Genomic DNA, 25,437 nt, shown 5'->3' with positions numbered 1-25,437 from the left:
TGGACTCTCAATCACTGTGCCACCAGGGAAGCCCTGTGAATGTCTTTTTCTAATAGATATATAAGAGTTGGTTGTATTATAATGAAAATTGCCCTTTGTCACATGTATTGCCAATAGTGTTCCTAGTTGGGAGTTTGTCATGTGAGTTTATTGGAATTTTTTTTTTCCTTTGCCTTAGGTAGTCAAATTTATTGATCTTTTTTTTTATGGCTTTTGTTTTTTTGTGTGTTTAGGACATACTCCAATTTTTTAATTGGAGTTTCTTCTCTAGTATGCTTATGGTTTTCTTTTTACTTTAAATATTACATCCAGCAGAAACATGGATGGACCTAGGGACTGTCATACAGAGTGAAGTACGTCAGAAAGAGAAAAACAAATACCGTATAATATCACTTATATGTGGAATCTAGAAAAATGATACAGATGAACTTATTTGCAAAGCAGAAATCAAGACACAGATGTACAGAATGGACATATGGCTTACTGGTGGGGGGAAGGGGGTGGGATGAATTGGGAAATTGGGATTGACATATATACACTACTATATATAAAATAGATAACTGGACTTCCCTGGTGGTCCAGTGGGTAAGACTCTGCGCTCCCAATGCAGGGGGCCTGGGGTTCAATCCCTGGTCGGGGAACTAGATCCTGCATGCCGCAACTAAGAGTTTGCATGCCGCAACTAAGACCTGGCACAGCCTAAATAAATAAATATTAAAAAAAAAAAAGCACAAATGCCTTAAGGGGAAGGGTTTCTCTTTAAAAAATAAATTAAAAAGTAGATAATAAATGAGAACCTAACTGTATAGCACAGGGAACTCTACTCAATGCTCTGTGGTGACCTAAATGGGGAGGAAATCCAAAAAAGAGGGGATATATGTATATGTATAGCTGTATAGCAGAAACTAACACAACACTGTAAAGCAACCATACCCTAATAAAAATTAATTTTAAGATATTTTAAAATAATAAATATTCCATCCAGAATCTATTTAAATGGCAAAGACCACTGTTATTTTTCACTGCTGCTCAGAATGACATCTCCATTCTAGACCAGCCAGTCCTTTCTGTTTTCAATGTACAAAACACACATTCCTGTGTACCTTTGCAGAGAGGTTCCTCTCTACGTGGCTCATAGGGCATACTCCTGTCCCTCTTGTTATCATTGCAAAAGCTATACAGCTGTCCCTTGGAAGCCATAGGCAATTGGTTCCAAGACCCCAATTGATACCAAAATCCATGGATGCTCAAGTTCCTCATATAAAATGTACTATTTGCATATAACCTATGCACATCCTCCCTTATACTTTAAATCATCTCTAGATTACATATAATAACTAATATAATGTAAATGCTACATAAATAGTTGTAAGTACGATGTAAATGCTATGCTGGAGGTGCACAGCAAATTCAGGTTTTGCTTTTTGGAACTTTCTGGAATTTTTTTCCCCAAATAGTTTTGATCCATGGTTGGTTAAATCTGTGGATGCAGAACCTGCAGATAAGACTTTCAGAGACAGCTCAAATCCCATATGCTCCAAAACTCTTCCATGCCCACTGTAGTCCACAAAGATTTTTCCTTTTCTGAAGCTCACATGATCACATGCTACCATGTATAAGCCTCTCCTTTTCTCCTCAACTTTAACATAGTTGCTAAAAGAATCAAGTCTAACCTTTAGAAGTCCCGGTTTGTTTAACTGATTTTTCTTTACCCTCCACAGCAGCTAAAAGCATGCTGGGTATATGGAAGGAACTTGATAAATTACTTTTTGATTCGCCATAAATGTGTAGCATTAGCCACATGTGGCTAATAAGCATCTGAAATGTGGCCAGTCCAGAGTGAGATGAGCTGTAAGTACAAAATACACACTAGTTTTTGAAGATGGTATTAAAAAAATAATATATCTCATTAATAATTTTTATATTGACTGCATGTTGAAATGCTAATTTTTTAATATACTGGATTACATATCTATATATTTAAAGTATATCCAGGACCATTCTTCATTCTTGTCCCTCAGTAAGTCTCTTGTCATGTTTGGTGTTGGTTCCCAAATTAGGCTGTTTTGAGGATAGATAAAGATGATCTTTTCTTGAAGCCAAAGATATTCTTACCATCTCCAACGGCTCTCCTAGGCCATTACACAATCATTACCTTCTTGGTACCGAGACCTCATCGTTATAAGCACTATTTACACATCTTTTTTGAAACTAACAGCAACAGACTTCAAATACAACAGTTCCTCCCAACACGTCAGGTAACTGCTCAGCCAACAGAAATGTTGGAGGGAAGAGGTCAGGTTCAGATGCTGAAGGATCTCCCGAAGCTTTTACTGATCGAAGATTCCTCAGTTACCCATGTAGATGGAGCCCAGCCTATTCCTTTGGTCACTGTGGCTGTTTTCTGCCATCAGGAGTTATTTGGGACTGGTGCTGCTTGGCTTGTAGCCTAGTCTCATTGTAGTCAGAGTCCCTGTGTTAGTTTCCTGTTCCTGCTGTAACAAATCATCACAAACTTAGTGGTTTAAAACAACACAAATTTATTCTCTTACAGATCAGAAGTCTAAAATCAAGGTATTGGCAGGGCTGCATTCCTTCTGGAGGCTTCTGGAGAGAATCCATTTCCTTGCCTTTTCTAACTGCATTTCTTGGCTTGTAGCCCTTCCTTACATTACTCCAACCTCTTGCTTCTGTCATGACATCTACTGTGGTCAAATCTCCCTTTGCCCTCCTCTTATAAGGACACTTGTGATTACATTTAGGGCCAACCGTGATAATCCAGATTAATCTCTTGATCTCAAAATCTTTAATCCTTAATCAAGATCCTTAATCTACACAACTGTACACATCTCCAAAGTCCGTTTTGCTATCTAAGGTAGCGTTCACAGGTTCCAGGGATTAGGATGTGGACACTTGGGAGGACCAGTATTCAGCCTGCCCCAGAACCATATATATTTCTTTGCACTGCCTTGGTGAAGGGAGAGAGCACCAGCAGGGTCACAAGGTTTCAAAGTGTTCTTAAATTAAGATCTACAGAGAAGTAGGTAAATTCACGTCTATAATCAGTTATCACTCTGCGACCATCATAAACCTCATTTCCATTAGCAATGATCACTCTCTCCCTCCCAGCACTGCTTCCTTTAAAATGCTCTGTAGGCTGAAGTTGAACTACTTACTACTCCCTCATCTTAAAAAACAAATTATTTGAAATAGTAAGATGCATGTTTTCTACAGAGATGAGATGTTTTTCTCGTAAGTCTTTGATCTAACAGGCATGGTTGTGGTCTGTAGCATGCTTAGAATGTAACAGCACTTTAACAATCCATATTCTGCAAATTACCATCATATCCTTTAGCACATTTGGGCATAGGAAAAGGAAGGTCTTGTTATTTCAGTTGTACAGATGAGTAAACTGAGGCTCAGAAAGGTTAAATGAATTGAATAGGGTGGTCATACAATGAGTTACTGGCAGATCCTGGTTCCAAACCTGATGTTCTTTTCACTGCTCTGTTCCCAGGCCAAACTCAATCCCAGAAGGCTGAGGAGGAGCTAACCGATCTTGGGATCTTAATACATCCTAGAGTTGGCCTTGAAATCCCTACCTCCTGAGGATGAAACCCACTTTTTTTTTTTTTTTTTTTGCGGTACATGGGCCTCTCACGGCTGTGGCCTCTCCTGTCGCGGAGCACAGGCTCCGGACGCGCAGGCTCAGCGGCCATGGCCCACAGGCACAGCCGCTCCGCGGCATGTGGGATCTCCCCGGACCGGGGCATGAATCCTTGTCTCCTGCACCGACGGGCGGACTCTCAACCACTGCGCCACCAGGGAAGCCCGAAATCCACTTTTTTGAGGTCCTACCCAGAAGTCAAAGCTAGGGGCAGATTGGGAATTCAGGGGAAGGTCAGGGTTGCTAGCAAGTCAAGGGTACAGTAAGAGGGTAGTTAGCACTTATGGAGACGTAAGAGTCTATGTTTGCTGTATGTGCCTATTTAACTGGTAGGCAGCAGCAGGGGTGCTACTGGGTACTCAACCTAGAATTAGGCCTGATTTCTGCGAGGGGAATTCTAAGAACATCAGGGATAGCTAAGAGTGGCCTGGCTGGGTCTCTTATTCCCAGGTCTGAACACATAATTTGAGGAAGCACAGTAACTCCAAAGCCCATGCTCTTTTACACTGGCTCTCTGGAGTCTCTTCTCGGTCTTGATTTCCATGACATTTCAAGGGATAGTAGCCAAGGCCCAGTCTCGGCAGCCACACTGCCTAGGTAAGCCCAGCTCTGCCACTTACAAGGTACGTGACCTTGGGAGAGTCACTTAAGCTGTGTGTGCTTCAGTTCCAACATCTGCAAAATGAGGATGATAATAGTATCTACCCCAACAGGGTTAAGGATTTTAAAAGTTATGTTGGGGCTTCCCTGGTGGGGGGCTGCATTGGGTCTTCGTTGTTGCACACGGGCTTTCTCTAGTTGTGTCGAGCGGGGGCTACTCTTTGTTGCGGTGCGCGGGCTTCTCAATGCAGTGGCTTCTCTTGTGGAGCATGGGCTCTAGGCACATGGGCTTCAGTAGTTGTGGCGCGGGGGCTCAGTAGTTGTGGCTCGTGGGCTCTAGAGCGCAGGCTCAGTAGTTGTGCCACAAAGGCTTAGTTGCTCCGCAGCATGTGGGATCTTCCTGGACCAGGGCTTGAACCCTTGTCCCCTGCATTGACAGGCAGATTCTTAACCACTGTGCCCAGTATCCTGGGCAATCTTTTGCCCAATCATATATCTCCCTTTTCTTCTCAGTACTTGAATTCGGGTGCATTTCTTTTTTGTTCACTCATATACTTTCAACAAGTAATTCTCAGCTGCCTGCCATGTGTCAGACATTGAGCTAGGCTTAGGTATACAAAACTAAGTTGGGCTTGAGGAGCTCAGTCTCCTGGTGGTGGGGAAGAGGCACAGAAACAATTATAATATGATGAGGTAAACACTGTGATAGAGGCCTCTACACAAAATCCTCACTAGAATATAGTAACAAATGCAAACTGCTATAGGAGTTGGGGAAGATTTTTGAGAAAATGTAGTATCTGAGCCATTTTTATGACAAACAGTTGAACCACATTGCAAAGTGGGAGAGGTTGGGGAGAGAGAAGGGAAGCCGGAGTTTGTGCTAAGAAGTTCAGTGTGGCTGATGTGTAGAGGAAAGGCATGAAGACTAGCACTGTACTATACAACCTTCTGCAACAATGGACATTTTCTATATCTGTGCTGTCCAATAAGGTAGTCACTAGTCACATAGGGCTACTGAACACGTGAAATGTGGCTAGTAGGACTGAGGAGCTGAATTTTAAATTTTATTTCATTTTCCTTAATTTAAATTTAAATAGCAAGCGGCTACCTTATTGAACAATATTGGTTTAGGCACTGGATAAAGGACAGGACTCTAGGCACTAGGAAACCACTGAAGGTTTTTAAGCATAATACTAGCATAGCTAAATATTTGAGAAAGGGAACACTAGCAGCAAGACAATGGATTGGAGGGTAGAGGACTTAACATAGAAACCTTTGGTAGGCATCAGCCACATGGATGAAATAAGTGGAACTTACATGTTATTGGTAGAATTCACTGGACTTTGTGACTATTTCAATGTGGGAAGTAAAAATAAGGAGAATTAACTGAAGTTTGTAGCTTGAGCAATGGGTGGATGCCAAGAATTGAGATAGGATTAGGTTTGGAATGAGGGTAATGAGTTTGCTTTTGGGGTACGTTGAATTTGAGGTGCCAAAGAACTATCTAGGGGAGTATGACTACAAAACAGGAAAAATATTAATCTGGAATTGTGAAGGTGGGGCTTATAACTATTGGGGGTTATTAGCATATAGGTAGTTGTTAAAGGTATGGGAGTGGAGGAACTCACCCCAGGAAAAAAATGTAGAAGAGGACTGGATGGACCCTAAGGAACCCTAAGCATCAAAGTGTGGTCTGTTTCGACTTGCATCATAATCATATGGCATGCCTGTTAAAAAGATTCCTCATTGTGAATGTATTTAATGCCACAGAATATACATTTAAAAACAGTTAAGGGCTTCCCTGGGGGCGCAGTGGTTGAGAGGCCGCCTGCCGATGCAGGGGACACGGGTTCGTGCCCCAGTCCGGGAAGATCCCACATGCTGCGGAGCGGCTGGGCCCGTGAGCCATGGCCGCTGAGCCTGCGCATCCAGAGCCTGTGCTCCGCAACGGGAGAGGCCACAACAGTGAGAGGCCCGCGTACCACAAACAAACAAACAAACAAAAACAGTTAAAATTGTACATTTTATGTTACATATATTTTTCCTCAATAAAAATTGCAAAAAACCCCAAATCAAACCAAACCAGAATCCTGAGCCCCATTTCTGACCTGAATCACAGTTTCTAGAGATGAATCCAGGACTCCCCAGGTAATGCTTATGCAAATTAAAATGTGAACCAATTGCTTAAGGTGTAGAGAGAAACTAAAAGATTGGAAGAGAATAATGGCAGAGAATGGCAGAGAATTAAAGGGAGCATGATTCTATAAGGAAGGAGTCAATAGTGTTGAATGGTTTCATGGCCCAGGAGGAAGACTGAAAAGAGGCCTCAAAATATGGCATTCAGGTGGCCACTGATGAATGGGAGATGAGGAAGCAGAGGTGGTGGCATGTATTCTTTCAAGGGCTTTGCTCATGTATGGTGGTGAAGAGATGGAGATTGCATAAGGCTGAGAGGGAGATAGGACACAGGAAAAGTTGGTGGTTTTGAAGGTGAGAGAGAACTGAGCATGTTGGTAGGTGGACAGGAACGTTCAATGAGGCCAAGGAGACACCAAGGGGATCCTTAATAAAATACAATTTGGGACAGGTCGTAGAGGTTGGGATCTGGAACTTAGGCAGAGGTTATTTGGGTAAAAGGTCACTGGGTAAGTTTAGAAGTGAAAACAAGGGAAGATGAAGGGGTTCAAGACTGAGGGCAAGAAAAGACTTCCTGACACAGTAAACAAAAATGGCACTAGTTGGTGGTTAGGTCACCTGCTTAGATGAATGGAGAATGGAGCAGGAATAGAGTCAAGAGCCTGCCTGCAGAAGGGTAAAAGTCTGGAAGAGTCACTAGGATAAAAGTGATCAGGAGCAGCAATATAAAAAGACTGAGAAGTAGTATTAGAGCCTAATTGAGACTGGAAATGGCACCAACCATACAATTATCCTGCACAAAATAGAAAAACTGGTTTTCCTAAATGAAGGTTTTGGTTCCATCCTCCTATTATTTAGGAACTGCTCTGGCTTCTGCTCTCTCTGCATAAAGTTCAAATTCCTTAGTAGGAACTTTTACTAACTTCTTCAAAAAGTCCAACCTCTCATTGGTGGTTCAGACTCTCTTGTTCCCTGTTCCTCCTTCTATAACATCAACTCAGAAAATAACAGGATCTTAGAGACTGTGAAGCTCATCAATCCAATCTCCCTTCTTAGCTAGGTATGTTTTGTTTTTCCATCTTCTCTCCGCCAAATCTTCTCTATCTTTCACTTTCCCTTGAAGTGGACTCATGGGTGTTTTAAAAATCAACACCTGCCACACATCAGTGACACCTATCCCACAGCACTGACGCTGTAGCCATCCAATTGTAGGCTGCATTTTGTGTAGGCTTCTCTGCACGTATTCCCACCCCCATACTGGTGTATGCCCCCCACCTCCATACTGGTGTGCTTTGACAGAGGACACTGACAAAAAAAGTCCTGAATTAACTTACTCGCTGGCATGTTTTCTGTTTTGAGCTTGGGTGAGGTTCCTTTTCTTGAGTTGAAACCTCCATGGGTAGAGTGGTTAAAGGCAGAAATTTCTTTCCTACTCCAGATTCACAGGGCATTCTCAACCATACTCAAGTCACTTTTATTATATATAAAATATAATTGTATATATTCTATACAATCCCACTTCATTCATCCCATTTGTACCGGTTGGATTTTGAGTTCATAATTTAATCTTTTAAACATCTTTTAAATGCTAGTCGATGCATCTTGGTTAGTACTGTATCTGTAACTGCTGTGCTCAGCCTGGGCATGTTGGAAACTTGACCTGCTCTGGAAAGATGTTCTTCCTACCAAAGCTTCTCCTTTAGCCAGGCCAATGACTTTTCATTCCAGATTGTATTGTGAGGTTTTGTCTCATAGACAGGATGAGTAAGTCTAGAAGAAGCCTGAAGGCAGATCAGATTTAAGGAGCCCAGGGAAGGGACATTCTAAGGCTAACCTGGTCTAAGTCTTCCTAAATAACCACCAAAAGCAGCCCCTTGCATATCCCAGAACCAGGGTCACTTTCTCTAGGTCATTCCAGATAGGACAGATCATTGTCTCACAGGTATATTCTCCTCAGGGATCATCCCCCCAAATGAGGAAGATACTGATTCTTTTAATTGCATGTCCCGGACATTTAAAAAGCTTCTGCCAAGTTTTAAAGCTGCCTAACTATCAGGAGTTAAGGAGAATGAACTTAATTCTTTGTATAAACCTCTTTCAATATCTCTATCCTCCCTCCCATCTCATTGTCTCCAGAATCTTATTCTGTTCCTTTCTTTCCCTTCTTCTATCAGTGATTCAGGGATCGGATGAGTCTCTGTGGCTTGTTTTGCTCTGAAGAGCAGAAGGCTTCGGTCCCAACTGGTGTTGCCAAAGCAGCATACTAATTCCATGCCATGGTCCTGGGTCAAGATCTGCACAATCTGATTAGCCATATCACCTCGGATAGCTAGGGAGCGGAAGTGGTCAAAATCATGGAGGCCCAGCTTCCGGAGACGCCTTGCAGCTGCCCGATAACACTTCCAGGGCTGTGGTTCCACAAGGAGGTAGCAGCACAGGGAAGAAAGGTGGGCCAGGAACTCCCAAAGGCCTTGGTCCCCATGGTTCAGATGAATCCACATGGTTATTGACATGCAGAAGCCAATATCAAAAACTGAGCATCCAAACTGGCTTAAGAAAGAGCTCAAGAGAACTTTCCGGGTCCTGTGATTCATGAAGTCCAGGGTGATAAAGGTCAAGCCATCAGGAAAAGGGCATTCTTTTTCAGCTCGTTCCACCAGGACTGGATCTATGTCGCAGCAGAGGAGATGGAGCTCTCTTGAGGCATCTGAGCAGGTCTCCCCATCATGTAGGGAAAGGAAATGTTTGTATAGAGCCACACTCAGATCCTAGAGGAATCCAAAAGAGCTTTGTCATTGCAGCTCTCAACCAGGGAATGGAAGAGAAACCTATATCTCTTATCCTCCCATTGAGACTGCCACTTATTCCTGGCTTTATAGGATGTAAGGTTGTTAAACTATAGCCTAAGCAGGTTGCCCCCCAAAAGTTTTCCACAAAGCAGGCTCTCAGTGCCCTCCAGGAGTCTCAGGCTGTAATGCATTATCTCCATACTTTCCTGACACTGATGGGCTGTGTGGTTGAAAGTTACAGCCCAATGGATGCAGCAAAGGAGTCCAGAGCAGTATTTTCCAGCTTAAGTAATATGCTGGTAAGCTCACTATCTTTTTCTTTTTTTGAGTATCTCAGACCCCAGGGAGGAGGAAAAGATTTCAGGGGCATAACCAGTGCTCCTTGCCAGGAAGGTGAGGAACAGAGCAAGCACCACCTTATAAAAATCTACTTCTCAGACCTGTGGTTGGGAAAGTCTGCATTCCAAAGTCTTCATTCAGCCTTCACTCTACAGCTTCAATTTTGCTACATGCGTTATGTTTCACCACCCCCTTCTGAGACTTATTCTGCTTTTGCATCCATTACCTGCTGACCTCCTTCTAGCCAAATCCAATGATTTGTGATTTTCACCATCTTAGCACCTTTTTGACTCTTAAACAAGTCACTATTTCCTTTCTCTAACTTTGACGTCTATAACCATTATAACTAACTCAAATTCATGTTCTGTTTTTTTAAGGCATTTTTCTATTCACTACCTCATTTGCTCTGCGCAACAATCCTGTGAGGAAAATATTTATGCCCTTTGCGCAGGTGAAGAAAGTGTGGCTGGAAACAATCCAGATGTCCAATAATAGTAGCATGGATTAAGACGGAATACCAGATAGCAATTAAAAAGGAAGGAATTCAGCTCAGTGCAGCAACATGGATGACTCACACAAATACATAATGCCGAGTAAAACAGCAAGACACAAAAGAAAATACATGGCAAGCATCCATTTATATGAAGTTAGAAAATGGACAAAATTAAACTACACTGTTTACGGATACAAAAATAGCAAGCTATAAAGAAAAGAAAGAAACAATAATAGTAAAAGTTGGGCTCCCTGGGTGGAGAGGGGCGTTTATGAGCAGGGAAAGGCATATGGGAGACTTCTTGGGGTGCTGACAATGTTTTATTCTTGATATAGACAGTAGTCATAAAGATGTCTGCTTTATAATAATTCATAAAGTGTGAATTTATGTTTTGTGCACTTTTCTCTATGTGTGGCATAGTTCACAAAAAACCTGTATTTTAAAAATTATGGTTCAGAGGCTAGTGACTTGTCCAATGTCACATGGTTACTACATGGCAGGATTTAGGCAACATTAAGTTCTTTCCTCCATACCAGGCTTCTCATACTTCAATAGGCATACACATCACCTAGGGATCTTATTAAAATAAAGATGTTGATTTAGTAGATCTGGGTTGGGGGCGGAGATCTGTATTTCTAATAAACTTCCAAGTCATGCTGATGCTGTAGCTCAAGGACCACATTTTGAGTAGGAAGATTATGCTGCTTAAAAATTTCTCCCCGTCTTTCTACTTATTTCTCTGCTGTCTTCCTCCTCCTATCTGATCTTGGGTGTGCCCCATGTTTGACCAGTCATTTCATCACATCAGTCCCTCCTCTACCACATCTCTTAATCCTCTCCATCCTCAATTCCCCAATCCTAGAGACCCCTGGAAGCTTAAAAAAGAAAACACAGACTCAAGGGCTCAATCCCCAAGATCCTGATTCAGTAGGTCCAGAGTACAGCCTAGGAGTTTCTAAAATTCTAAAAACAAAGCACCCCCCCAAATTATCACACATCTGTATTATGAAGCTGCTAAAAAAGACTGTAGTGACATGAGTGATCTCCAAATTATTAAATGAAAAGCAAGGTGCAAAAGAGTGTGCTATTATTTGTAAGGTGTATACTCAAGAAATTATAAACAGCAGTTCCCATTGTGTAGGAGAAGAGGATTTAGGGTCAGGAGTAGAGACTTGCTTTTTACTATATGCCCCTTTGTATTTTGAATTTTTTTTTTTTTTTGGTCTTATCAAGTGCAAGCATCTTTTCTTAAGTGCAAAATAAAAAACTCCCTAAAGGTACAGCCAGGTTTGGGAACCACTGCCCTAGTTAACTGCAACTATGTCCTGGCCCCCAAGGTACAAGTATACTACTTTCAACTTTAAAATCTCCTGTAGTTTCCTAATGCCTTTCATGAAATCCCAAGTCTTAAACCAAGTCTCTTTACCCCTTTGATCTGCTATATCAACACAGTAGAGAAATGTTTGCAAGAGACAGCCAGACACCCACCCATCTGCTCATTCCAGCTTTTTAGCCTGTGTCCAAATGTCTCCCTCCCATTTACCAGCCCTGTGCCTACAGCCCTCAACCCTCTACCAAATTCTCTTCTGCCTAAGGCCAGAAGCACGATAAAATCTCCTCATCCCCTCCCACTCCGGGTCTGGAATGGAGTGAGGGTACTAACTTTTTGAAGCATTTGTAATCATGGGGTCAGAATGCCTGCTCCTCTAGGATATCCTAGTGGCTACAAATAGGTGTCAGAGAGACATTTCGCTATTTTGCTTGTGGTTTGACTATAATCATTCTTACGCCTAAAAATACTTTGTGGTAAGAAAATGTGGCAATGCCTTCCTCCCACAGAATACTTTATTTTTCTTTCTCGATCTTCTTCCCTGTACTCAGCCAACTGATTGCTTTTAAAATAAATATCCACTTGGCTCCAGGGTCCATTCTGCACCGTTTCACACTAGTCTTAATTCCAGGCATGATTCTGTCACCCTTGGCTCCCAGTAAACCAATCCCAACCCCACGCTCCCAAACTTGGGTCTCGGGAAGTCCCCTCTCCCCCAGCCAGGTCGCCAGCCACGCTGGACAGGAGGCAACCGCTGGAAGCCCAGGCACAGTGGCCCTTCCCACCCGGCGTTCTGCCAGAAGGCCGCAAGCGCGGAGGCGGGGACGCAGGAATTCGGAACGTAGTTGAAAACGATTCCTCCCCAAGATTCCTAAAAGAGATGGTGCTGGGACCCTAGAGGTGAGGTAGCAGCAGCACGGGGTCGAACAGTACGCCTTTAAACTCATTTTGGGAAGGTTGTGAGGGGTCTGGTGCCACGCCCTGGCCGGAACCCCAGGGGATGTGGAGGCTGCCAACCTCTCGGCTCGACCGACGTCCGATCCCTCCCCCGTCACTCACCCCGGAGTTACACCCCACGTCGAGCCCCAGGATCGGCCTTGTCTCTGGACTCTGAGGGAAGAGCCGGCGAAGCAGCTCTGGAGGCAGGAGGCGGAGCCGTTGCTCTGGAGGGTGGAAGCGGGAATAATGAGGGAAATTTCCGAATGGGGCGGCCCCGGGTTCCAGAACTCGCGGTTCCTCTTCCGCCGCGGTCTCTTCAACGCCCCCGGTGGCTTGCTTCATGGACGCCGCCATTAGTCTCAGTCTGGCCTCGGGGTCGCCTCGGAACCGGAAGTCGGGAACCTGCAGGCTCGGCGAGCGCGGTCCGGGCTCCAGCGCGCCTGCGCTGCATGGCAAAGGCGAGTGACTATAAAGGCGGCCTCCCCTGAGCCAGCGCAGAAGTTTGGGGTTTCCGTTGGCGTGAGGAACCCTCGCCATAACCTGGGAGGTGGTTAGTAATATTATCCCGTTTTTCTGGTGAAACAAGCTCAGAGAGGTTGAGTGACTTGCTCAAGCTGACATAGTTTCAACTTGGGCTACCCAGAACAAGGAGTTTGTTGGGATTTGGAAGTCACTTTTGGTCCACCGTCCTTCCTTTACAAATGCATGTGAGATCCAGAGAGTAGGAATTACTTGTCCAGGGTCACACGCGAATCTGTGACGCTGGAACTTCACCTGGTTCATCCTGTGATGCCAGGAACTATGGGTCACTCGAGGTGCCAGAAGACCCAGATGGCCCTGCCTGCCACATGGGTCAGGTGGACAGGGGCAACTGTAGAGTGTGAGCTCTTGAGAGGCAAGGACTATGCCTTAAGAGCCGGTGCTTAAGAGTGCTTACCAGGCGCTAGACACCTTGCTAAGACCTTTACATGTATTTATTTAATTCGCACACCAACCCTGTGAGGGAAGAACAGTAACTAATATCCCTTTTATATAGATGAGGACATTGGGGCACAGCAAAGTTAGTAACTTGCCCAAGGTGTTGCAGTTAGAAATGATAGTACCAGGATTTGACCCAGGCACTTTGGCTCCAGAGGACGTACTTGCAGCCATTGTGTTATTCTCAGCCTGAATCCCTTATACCTGCCATAATGCCTGACCCAAAGATGCTTAATAAGTACATGCTGAATGAAAACTCAATATCTACAAATGGTATTGGGAAAACTGGTTATTCATATGCAAAAGAATGAAAGTAGGCCCTTACACAAAAATCAACTCAAAATGGATTAAATGTAAGACCTGAAACTGTATATCTGCTAGAAAAAAAACCATAGGGGAAAGGCTTCAAGACTGATCTTGGCAATGATTTCATGGATGTGATGCCAAAAGCACAGACAACAAAAGCAAAAATAGACAAGTGGGACTACATCAAACTAAAAAGCTTCTACACAGCAACAGAAACCACTGACAGTAAAAAGGCAACCTGTGGAATGGGTGAAAATATTTGCAAGCCATTTACTGATAAGGGATTAATTTCCAAAATATATAAGGAACTCCTACAACTCAAAAGCACAACAACCAGTAACTTGATTTTTTTTTAATGGGCAAAGGACTTGAATAGACAGTTTTCCAAAGGAAGGCATACAAATGACCAACAGGTATATGAAAAGATGTTCAGTGTCACTAATTATCAGGGAAATGCAAATCAAAACCACAATGAGATAGCATCTCACACCTGTTAGGGTGGCTATTATGAAAACAAAAACAAAAGACAAGAGGTATTGTCAAGGATGTGGAGAAAGTGGAACGCTTGTGCGTTGTTGGTGGAAATGTAAAATGGTGCAGCCTCTATGACAAACAGTATGGATGTTCCTCAAAAAATTAAAAATAGAACTACTACATGATCCAGCAATCCCATTTCTGGGTATTTATCCAAAAGAATTGAAATCAGGATCTCGGAGAGATATTAGTGCTCACATGTTCATTGTGACACTGTTCACAATAGTCAACATGTGGAAATGACTTAAATGTCCATCTGCAGATGAATAGATAAAAGAAATGTGGTATATACATAAGTAGAATATTATTCATCTTAAAAAAGAAGGAAACCCTACCATATGTGGCAAAATGGATGAACCTTGAGGACATTATGCTAAGTGAAATAAGCCAGTTACAGAAGGACAATTACTGCATGATTCCACTTATATAAGGTATCTAAAATAGTCAAACTCACAGAAGCAAAGACTAGAATGGTAGTTACCAGTGGCTGGGGTGAGGGGAAGGGGGACTTGCTAGTCAACTGGTATAAAGTTTCAGTTATGCAAGATGAATACATTCTAGAGATCTGCTGTACAACATTGTGTCTATAGATAACAGTACTATACTGTACACTTAAAAACTGGTTAAGGGCTTCCCTGGTGGCGCAGTGGTTGAGAGTCCGCCTGCCGATGCAGGGGACACGGGTTCGTGCCCCAGTCCAGGAAGATCCCACATGCCGCAGAGCGGCTGGGCCCGCAACGGGAGAGGCCACAACAGTGAGAGGCCCATGTACCGCAAAAAAAAAAAAAAAACTGGTTAAGAGGGTAGATCTCATGTTAAGTATTCTTGTTGCAATGAAATAAAATTTTTAAAAAAACCCGAACTCCATACAGGATGCAAGTAGGCAACTAAAGCCAGGTCTGATTTGGGAAAACTGAAAAGGAAGAAAGAAGGGAACTGAACTGAAAGAGACCTGGTGGAGTGGAACTAGGCAAAATGTGGGCTGAGCCAGAGATAAGAAAAAAAACTGAGCTGGTAAGAAACTGTGCCGAGGTGGCAGGATGGGGCATGGCATCGGCCTAGGTAGCAGGTTCAAGTCAGCAGCCGGGATGGGCCAGAATATCCAGCAGCGTCAGCCAGGGGTCTGCAGAGTTGTGCTGACCTCTCCCCACCTGGCCAGCCATCTTCAAGGGGCCTCCAGCTTCATGAGGCCAGCGATTTGCTGAACTTCTTCCAAGGACTGAAGCATGACTCCTGCAGACAGTACCATCAGAAGTTAAAATAGGCCCTGTCCCTTTTCCTCTCAATTTTTACTTCATACTTTCATCTCTGTCTGATCTATCAGACAGAGAGGACATAAGTTAATGACCAAAAGTCACAGTGGGATTGAATTAACCACAATATTCTGCACAACTTCTAGAAAAAGGGGGGCAGGGGAGGGTGGGGGAACAGCAGCACCACCATTTCTCTCTCCAGTGTTTGACAGATTTTGGTGAGCTGAACTTACCCCGTTTTGTCACTAGATGATGCTAACACAAACACTTGGCAACCGTTAATTTCCAAAGAGCAGGAATCACCTTGCTTTTGTAGGCAGTTTTTTCTTTGCCTGTTTAAACACAGTATATATATATTTGCCAGTAAAGAGTTTAATTTCATCAAGGACATGGGCATGGTTTTTGAGTTCTCAAAACACTGTTCACCCGAAAAGAAATAGGCAACAGTCCTAGGTGGTGAATGGCAGGTTCCTCCTGACCCCGGGAGCCTCAAGAAGTAAAGATAGGAGTGGGCCTGGTAATGTTACTGGGGACCTGAAATGCCTTAGAGGTGAGCCCATAAAGAGGCATTAGAGTTTGACTCAGTCCGGGGACTTTTTGAACCTGTGCCCATTTTTCAGAGCCTGATCAGCCCAAGTGACCTGACAGTGCTCAGCTGGAGCCTGGGGCCTGAGTAACCAGCCCCAACACCTCAAATAGCTGTAGTAGCACCTAAGAGCATGCTCTGCACTGCAGTTGGCTAGATTTTGTGAAGCCTGATGCCTATACAATTGTGCGGGTGGGCAGTGCTTTAAAGAAAAAAATTACAAACAAAGATAGGTATGAAAGTGAATATTTACAATGAGAAAATAAATCACAACAAATTACAATTTTTAAAAAGCTGACAAATGCCACAAACATCGCAAAAAATCCCATAATTGATGAATCAAATGCCAGTCACATTTGAATATTACTATTTTCTTACATTTTTTGGCTGCATACGCTTTGATTGCTTCTTCACATGGTAATGATTTGAAAATACCATTTTACTAAGAGGACTAGAAAGATGATTCAGACTTATCAAATTTGCCTTTTTATTATTTAATCATTTAGAAAAGTTTCTTTCAGGTTCACAATTTGCTATTGGCAATGTCATGTAAATGTTTAGGTTTTTTATCAAATTGGGGAAAAACCTTGATCAAGTTTCTTTCATCTAGGAGCTATACAATCTCAGAGCGTTTCAAATTTTCTTGTGCAGGGACTGTGCTCTTCAAATTGACTCGTTTACTAGCCAATTTGTCTTTGAAAACCTCATTATAAATGGTGAATTATGAGTTTTTTATTATTTGTATTGATATCAGTAATTTGTGTCAAGTCATCAAAAGGTGTAAAGATAGGAGTTTTGATAATTTGTATTTTGAACAGTTCTTATCAAAAGAGAAAAGAATGCATATATAATGATATTTACTGTGTTATTGAGTATATTGCTGACACAACAAAATTTGTTTTGACTGGATGTCAATAAGGACAGGATCCTCTGCTTATGTTTTTGTACAGCTGACAAGTGGAAGAGTTTTCTTCAGACTAGCTTCTGGCCTCATACATTTCTTTTCTTTTCTTTTTTTTTTTTTTAAACAAAATGTGTTTATTTTTTCAATATATATTCTTTTTTTAAAATTAATTTTTATTGGAGTATAGTTGATTTACAACGTTAGTTTCAGGTGTACAGCAAAGTGAATCAGTTATACAAATACATATATCCACTCTTTTTAGAGTCTATTCCCATATAGGTCATTACAGAGTACTGAGTAGAGTTCCCTGTGCTATACAGTAGGTTCTTATTAGTTATCTATTATATATATAGTAGTGTGTATATGTTAATCCCAGTCTCCCAATTTATCCCTCCCCCGCCTTTCCCTCTTGGTAACCATAAATTTGTTTGTTTTCTACATCTGTGACTCTATTTCTGTTTTGTTTAGGTTCATTTGTACCATTTTTGTAGATTCCACGTATAAGCGATATATGATATTTGCCTTTCTCTGTCTGACTTCAGCTTCATATATTTTCAAAACTTGATTTTCTTCTACTCCCATACAATTCTGGTGCCAGGTGCAGAAGGACACATTTAGACCTTGATTTGAACTCTGGCCTTGCACCTTCAGGTCACAACTTCAGGTGAGTCAGCCCGGTGGGCAGATAAGAGATTCCTGGAGCTAGTCCTTCATCTGGGCGTCAGGTAATAGCTGTAATAGGTCAACTATGCATGGAAGTGACTGTAAACCATGTGAATAGATCCCAAACAGAGCGTATCCCCAAGTAAACTTCCCCTTAGCTGGATTCCAAGAATGCCTGTGGCCATTCCAGTGCCATCTAACACAAGGGGAAATGTGAAGGAGGGTAAGTCAAAGTGGAAACAGCAGTCTTTTTTTTTTTTTTTTTTTTTCCCCGGGTTCGCGGGCCTCTCACTGTTGTGGCCTCTCCCGTTGCGGAGCACAGGCTCCGGACGCGCAGGCTCAGCGGCCATGGCTCACGGGCCCAGCCGCTCCGCGGCACGTGGGATCTTCCCGGACCGGGGCACGAACCCGCGTCCCCTGCATCGGCAGGCGGACTCTCAACCCCTGCGCCACCAGGGAAGCCCAGGAAACAGCAGTCTTAATCAACTGCAATTAAAATATCTTAACTTTTTCAAATTTTGTAAAATCAAATGACCTTGTAAACACTTAGAAAAATTTCTAAGGCCTTGGAAGGGTCCTGGGTATGAGTGAGGACCCTGAAGGTTGAGTTTCATTAGCTCCATGGTAAATCCATTTCTGTCCTGCACAGAACACGTATCCAAGCACAGTTAAAATGAAGAAGTATATGTAGAATTTGAAATAACCAAGTTAGGAACTATTGACATGCATAATGGCATCTATGGCCTCCCAAGGAACCTTGCGCAGCTGACATCCTGGCCCATGGTCCAGCTCATCCTACCCTCCCATCCTGTCCCTCTCTAATCACACCCCAGAGCCTCTGCTCAGTTCCTGCTCTCCCACCTCACTCACTACCTCCAGCTGGGGTTTGGGGGGGCCTCAGAACTGATGGTTAAGCAGGAATCTATGCATATTTTAAAATATTAAATCTCTTTTCTCCCAGAAACAATGTTCCAATAAGGGACTCATACCTGGACTTTTGGAACACAAACCATCTATAAATGGAGAATTTACTTTTTATTATGGTTGAGAAACTCTGCAATTAATCCTTGTAGATTTTTAAACCACTTGGAAATAATATTCATACAATTTATAAATGTATGGATATGCAAACCTCTCATTTTCAGATGAGGAAACTGAGACCCAGGAGGTAAAGGCAATTTCTCCAAAGCTGGAACCGAATTAGTGAGGGTAGGTTAAGTGCTGTAACAAACAACCCCCAAATCTCAGTGGCTTACCACAATAAAGGTTTATTTCTCCCTCATGTCTCAATTCAATGTGAGTCAAGGGTAGGGTGGAAGGGGCCTCTGCTTCTCAGAGACTTCATGGACCCATCTAGAAGCTTTAAAAAACATATGGAAACATTAAAAAACATCTGGAAACATTTCACTGGAGGCAAATAAACACATGAAGAGTTGTGAAACATCACTAGCCATTAAGGAAATGCAAACTAAAGCCACCATGAGCTATCCCTATATATCTATTAGAACATATTGAAACATATTGAAAATAGAAAATAGAAACATATTGACAACACCAAATGCTTGAATTCTTGGATGCAGAGAAATTAGATCTGTCATGTATTGTCGGTGAGAATGTCAAATGGCACAGGCATTCTGGAAAATAGTTTGGCAGATTGTTAAAAACAAACAAACAACAACTGGAATTGGGAGGAGTGAGGATTAACTGTTCATGGATATAGAGTTTCTTTTGGGGGGACAAAATGTTCTAAAATTAGATTGTGGTGATGGTTTATTCATACCTTCTAAATATACGAAAAAAATATTAAATTGTACCCTTTATTTATTTATGTTTAAATATTTATTTATTTATTGGCTGCGTCGGGTCTTAGTTGTGGTGCGCCGGCTCCAGAGCATGTGGGCTCAGTAGTTGCGGCATGCGAGATCTTAGTTTCCCGACCAGGGATTGACTGGTGTCCCCTGCGTTGCAAGATGGACTCTTAACCACTGGACCACCAGGGAAGTCCCTAAATTGTACACTTTGAATAGGTGAATTATATGGTATGTGAATTATATCTCAATAAATCTGTTCTTAAAAAAATGAACGTACACTTACCATATGACCCAGCAATCACACTCCTGGGTATTTATCCTAGAGAAATGAAAACTTATATCCACACAAAACCTTTATGAGACTGTTCATAGTGGCTTTATTTGTAGTAGCTAAAAATTGGAAAGAACCAATATGTCCTTCAGTAAGTGAATGGTTAAACAAACTGTGGTACATCTATAGCATGGACTATTACTCAGTGATAATACGGAATGAACTACTGATACCTGCAACAATTTGGATGGATGTTAAAGCATTATGCTGAGTGAAAAAAAATCTCAAAAAATACAAACTATATGGTTCCATTTATATAACATTTTCAAAATGAAAAAATCATAGAAAATGGAAAACAGATCAGTGGTTTGCTAGGGTTAGGGGGGTGGATGTGACCATAACATCGTGGCTTAATAGAGATGTTTGTGATGGTGGAATGGTTCTGTATCTTGATTATAGCGGTGGCTACATGAATCTATGTGATAAAATGTCACAGAACTATTTACACACGTTGTACCAATGTTAATTTCCCAGTTTAAGTAGTGTGGTATAATTATATAAGATGTAATCATTGAGGGAAACAGTGAAGGGTACAGGGGACCTCACCATACCTTTTTGTGACTTCCTGTACATCTATAATTGTTTCAAAATAAACAGTTAAAAAAATAAGAGGAATTATTAGAGAATCAATATAGGAAGCAGTTACACCCTCACCCTCTCCACCACCCAATGTAGCCATCTATGCCCCCGCCTGCCTCTAACCCCGGCAGCAAAGTGAACAGGGTAAAATAGAGAATCTCTGGTCTGGGGGACACCAGCCCACTGGAGGAAAGGATAACCTGCTGCAGGCTTAAGTGAAAGTTTACACAGTGAATGTTGAAAACCCCAGATTTCTCGCCCTACCACTTTCCAGATAACTGGCAGCCAGGGTTACACCCTTCAAGTGGGAGGTCTGGAGGACCTGCTTGGGGAAATTTTTTTTTTTTAATTAATTTAGTTTTTGGCTGCATTGGGTCTTTGTTGCTGCGTGCAGCTTTCTCTAGTTGTGGGGAGCGGGGGCTCCTCTTCATTGAGGTGCGCGGGCTTCTCATTGCGGTGGCTTCTCTTGTTGCAGAGCACGGGCTCTAGGAGCACGGGCTTCAGTAGTTGTGGTGCACGGGCTCAGTAGTTGTGGCTCGTGGGCTCTAGAGCACAGGCTCAGTAGTTGTGGCACAAGGGCTTAGTTGCTCTGCAGCATGTGGGATCTTCCTTGACCAGGGCTTGAACCCTTGTCTCCTGCATTGACAGGCAGATTCTTAACCACTGTGCCACCAGGGAAGCCCTGCTTGGGGAAACTTACAGACATCTGGGGTTTCTCTAGGGAAACGGCCCAGCCAGAACTAGTGAAGCTCACAGAGACAACCCCACCACCAGCTCAGAGCTTTTTAGTGCCCCAGTCATTTTTTAAAAAATTTTATTTATTTATTTATCTATTTATTTGGCTGTGTTGGGTCTTACTTGTGGCACATGGGATCTTCATTTAAGCATGCGGGACCTTTCACCGCGGTGCGCAGGCTTCTCTCTAGTTGTGGTGTGTGGGTTTTTCTCTCTCTAATTGTGGCGCACGGGCTCCAGAGCGCATGGGCTCTGTAGTTTGCATCTCATGGGCTCTCTTGTTGAGGCGCATGAGCTCAGTAGTTGTGGTGTGTGGACTCAGTAGTTGTAGCGTGTGGGCTTAGTTGCCCCGTGGCATGTGGGATCCTAGTTCTCTGACCAGGGATCAAACCCCCATTCCCTGCATTGGAAGGCAGATTCTTTACCACTGGACCACCAGGGAAGTCCCCATTCTTTTTTAAATAGATTCCAAGTGTATGTGAAAGTAGAGAGAATGGTATGATTTCCATGTACCTGCTACTCAGCTCCAAAAATTATCAAACATACAGCCAATCTTATTTCTTCCATACCTGTATACTTTCAATCTGTTGGTGCCCACCCTCTTTAAAAAATAAAACAAAACAAAAATAAAAACCTTACAGCTTATTTGTTGAAGAAATTAGATATTTCATCCTGTAGCATTTCCCATATTCTGGATTGTAGAAGTCATGTAATAATTTTCTCAACTTTTGTATTCTATATGAACTCTTGGTTAGCTCTAGAATCTTGTTCAGATTGAGATTTGATTTTTGGCAGGAAAACTACTAGGTGGGGATGTACTTCCTATTGTATCTCATCGGGGGGCCCACTCTTAAAGTAGAACAGATGACCCTAGATCATCAGACATTTGAGGAAAGTCTCTAACATGAAAAATAGAGTTCAAATAGCCTGGAAACAAGTAAGTCAGAGGAGCAAAAACCATGCAGGGAGAAGAAAAATATCCCCCAAATCCTAAAATACTAACATTCTCTATGAATTAAGAGAGATATTACAACCATGAAACAAGCTAGAAAAAGAACATTGAATCCAAGTGATGGTTATGTTTATCATAAAATTCTTTCAACTTTTCTATATGTTTGGAAACTTCTCACAGCAAAATATTGGGGAAAAAGAACATTTAAAGAACAAACAGAAGCGTTGGGAATTAAAAATATGATAGCAGAAATGAAATACTCCATAGAGTAGCTGGAAGACAAAATTGAGGCAATCTTCTACAAAGTGGAGCAAAAAAGGCAAAGATGGAAAATAGAAGACAAAAGATATAGTCTGGGGACTTCCCTGGTGGTCCAGTGGTTAAGAGTTTGCCTTCCAATGCAGGGGGTGCAGGTTCAATCCCTGATCAGGGAGCTAGGATCCCACATGCCTTGCGGCCATAAAACAGAAGCAGTATTGTAACAAATTCAATAAAGACTTTAAAAAATTGTCCACATCAAAAAAATCTTTAAAAAAAAAAAAAAAGATATAGTCTGGCTTAGGTGGTCTGATATCCAAATAATAAGAGTTCCAGAAAGAGAAAGCTGAGGGAACTATCAAACTATCTGTCAAAGAATGAGCAAATAAATCAAAGAACTAGCAAAGAAATAATTCAAGAAAATTGCCCAGAACTGAAAGGCCTATCAGTTGTATAATGGATAAAAATAGTTTCCTTTCCATCCTCCCTCCCTTTCTCCTTTTTTCCTCTTATCATCCTTCTCTCCTTCCTTCCTTTTTTTCTCTATTTATTTTATTTAACTTCCCTTTGCAGTATATTTTATTACACAATTATGTAATTTTTGGTATAGAAAAATTAGTAAATCCAGATAAAACAAATAATAAACAAATACAGGGACTTCCCTGGTGGTCCAGTGGTTAAGAATCCTCCTTCTAATGCAGGGGACGCAGGTTCAATCCCTGGTTGGGGAACTAAGATCCCACATGCTGCAGGGCAACTAAGCCTGCGCACTCTAGAGCCCACGCACCACAACTAGAGAGAAGCCCATGTGCCGCAACAAAAGATCCTGCATGCCACAACGAAGATCCCCCGTGCTGCAACTAAGACCCGACACAGCCCAATAAATAAATGAATATTAAAAGAAAACAAATACAGTAAAGTGACAGGGCACAGAGATCTGTTGTGTCTCTATACATTGACAGTGAGCTAGTAGAAACAGAAATTGAGAAAACAATTTCATTTACAATTGCAACAAAAAGAATAAAATAGCTAGGAATAAACTTAACCTAGGAGGTGAAAGACCTGTACGCTGAACACTGTAAGACGTTGAAAGAAGTTGAAGAAGACACAAACAAATGGAAAGGAATTCATGTTTATGGACTGGAAGAATTAGCATTGTTAAAATGTCCATATTGGGCTTCCCTGGTGGCACAGTTGTTGAGGGTCTGCCTGCCGATGCAGGGGACACGGGTTCGTGCCCTGGTCCGGGAGGATCCCACATGCCGCGGAGCGGCTGGGCCCGTGAGCCATGGCCGCTGAGCCTGCGCGTCCGGAGCCTGTGCTCTGCAACAGGAGAGGCCACAACAGGGAGAGGCCCGTGTACAGCAAAAAAAAACAAAACAAAAACAGCATGGTATTGGCAGAAAAACAGATACATAGATCAATGTAAGAGAATTGAGAGCCCAGAAATAAACCCATGCATGGGTTTACGGACAATTAATTTATGACAAAGGAGCAAAGACCATACAATGGAGAAAGTATAATCTCTTCAATAAATGAGGTTGGGAAAACTGGGCAGCTTAAACATGAAACTAGACTACTACCTCACACCATACACAAAAATCAACTCAAAGTAGATTTAAAGACTTAAATGTAAAACCTGAAACCATAAAACTCTTAGAAGAAAACGTGTATGTTTTCTGTATTTGTCCCTGTATTTGTTTATTATTTGTTTTATCTAGATTTACTAATTTTTCTATACCAAAAATTACATAAATTGTGTAAAAAGGCAGTATGTTCTTTGACATCAGTCTTAACAATATCTTCCTAGATATGTCTCCTCAGGCGAAGGAAACAGAAGCAAAAATAAACAAATGGGACTACATAAAACTAAAAACTTCTGCACCCTCAACAAAACAAAAAGACAACCTATCAAATGGGAGAAGATATTTGCAAATGATATATCCATTAAGGGGTTGATATCCAAAATATATAAAGAACTCATACAACTCAGCAACAAAAAACCAAACAACCTGATTAAAAAATGGGCAGAGGAGCTAAATAGACATTTTTTCAAAGAAGACCTACAGATGGCCAACAGGCACATGAAAAGATGCTCAACATCACTAACTATTGGAGAAACGCAAATCAGAACCACAATGGATATCGCTTCATGCCTGTTAGAATAAATAACAAGGCAAGAAATAAGTGTTGGCAAGGAGGAGAAAAGGAAGCCCTTGGGCACTGTTGGTGGGAATGTAAATTGGTGCAGCCACCATGGAAAACAGTATGGCAGTTCCTCAAAATATTAAAACTAGAAATGATCCAGCAATCCCACTTCTGGGTGTTTATCCAAAGAATAAGAAAATGCTAACTTGAAAAGATATAAGTACCCCTATGTTCATCACAGCATTATTTACAATAGCCAAGATATGGAAACAACCTAAGTGCCCACCAGTGGATGAATGGATAAAGATTCCCAGAGTGGAATACTACTCAGCTATAAAAGGATGAAATCTTGCCATTTGTGACAACATGGATGGATCTTGAGTGTGCTATGCTAAGTGAAATAAATCAGATGGAAAAAGAGAACTACCACATGACTTAACTCATATGTGGAATATAAAAAACAAGCAAACTGTTGGTGGGAATGTAAATTGATACAGCCACTATGGAGAACAGTATGGAGGTTCCTTAAAAAACTAAAAATAGAATTACCATATGACCCATCAATCCTGGGCATATACCCTGAGAAAACCATAATTCGAAAAGAGTCATGTACCACAATGTTCATTGCAGCACTATTTACAATAGCCAGGACATGGAAGCAACCTAAGTGTCAATCGACAGATGAATGGATAAAGAAGATGTGGCACATATATACAATGTGTGGGCCTTGGTCATGCTTCCCAGAATCCACTTGTCAAAGCCCTCCTCTTCCTAGGACAGTTTATGCAGAAGTTGGGGATTGAGAAGCTTGAGAAGGAATACAATATTCCTTCTTTAGGTTTTCTCTCACTATCTGTTTCTTGTGATAAAAAGCCAAAACAAGCCAACTGACCCTTTCAGCGTTCTACCTGGAAATCATCTTAGCCAGATCCACCAGTTCATTAGGTATTTTTTTCTATTTTTCACATGAGTGTAGATTAAAGTTTTGCTCAACTTTCTACCATGACATAACAAGGGTCTGTGTCCCTCCGGGTTTCAATTCTATTTTCCTCAATTTCCTTTGAACCTTCATATGCAGTCTCCTGGAAGCCCTTCAAGCTTTCCTT

At 42.0% G+C, this 25,437-nt stretch overlaps 2 protein-coding genes across 5 annotated transcripts in view; both read right to left on the bottom strand.

Annotated features, from left to right (window-relative positions):
* Positions 1-1,935: 1,935 nt before the first annotated feature.
* On the bottom strand, positions 1,936-12,845 carry BCDIN3D (BCDIN3 domain containing RNA methyltransferase). The gene is made up of 2 exons (XM_004312261.4): positions 12,414-12,845; positions 1,936-9,171 (listed from the first exon to the last, which is right to left on the bottom strand). Exons 1-2 carry the CDS (start codon positions 12,828-12,830, stop codon positions 8,527-8,529), a joined length of 1,062 nt encoding a protein of 353 aa, XP_004312309.2. The 5' UTR covers positions 12,831-12,845; the 3' UTR covers positions 1,936-8,526.
* Positions 12,846-13,835: 990 nt separating this feature from the next.
* The window catches only part of FAIM2 (Fas apoptotic inhibitory molecule 2), a 46,530-nt gene continuing 34,928 nt past the window's right edge, over positions 13,836-25,437 (bottom strand). The window contains exons 12-13 of one of the 4 annotated variants that reach the window (XM_073788725.1): positions 18,774-18,877; positions 13,836-15,696 (exon numbers count right to left, since the gene is read on the bottom strand). In XM_073788725.1, coding sequence (XP_073644826.1) covers positions 18,809-18,877 — 69 coding nt within the window. In that variant the 3' untranslated portion in view covers positions 13,836-15,696; positions 18,774-18,808. Of the gene's footprint in view, positions 18,878-25,437 lie in introns of all 4 variants that reach the window. The other 3 variants (XM_033866755.2, XM_073788724.1, XM_073788723.1) reach the window with 3 other exon arrangements.

Source organism: Tursiops truncatus, chromosome 11 (genome assembly GCF_011762595.2).
Source record: "Tursiops truncatus isolate mTurTru1 chromosome 11, mTurTru1.mat.Y, whole genome shotgun sequence".
NCBI classification, from domain to species: domain Eukaryota; kingdom Metazoa; phylum Chordata; class Mammalia; order Artiodactyla; family Delphinidae; genus Tursiops; species Tursiops truncatus.
The sequence above is the reverse complement of the archived record's forward strand: the minus strand, read 5'-3'. Positions and strand labels throughout refer to the sequence as shown.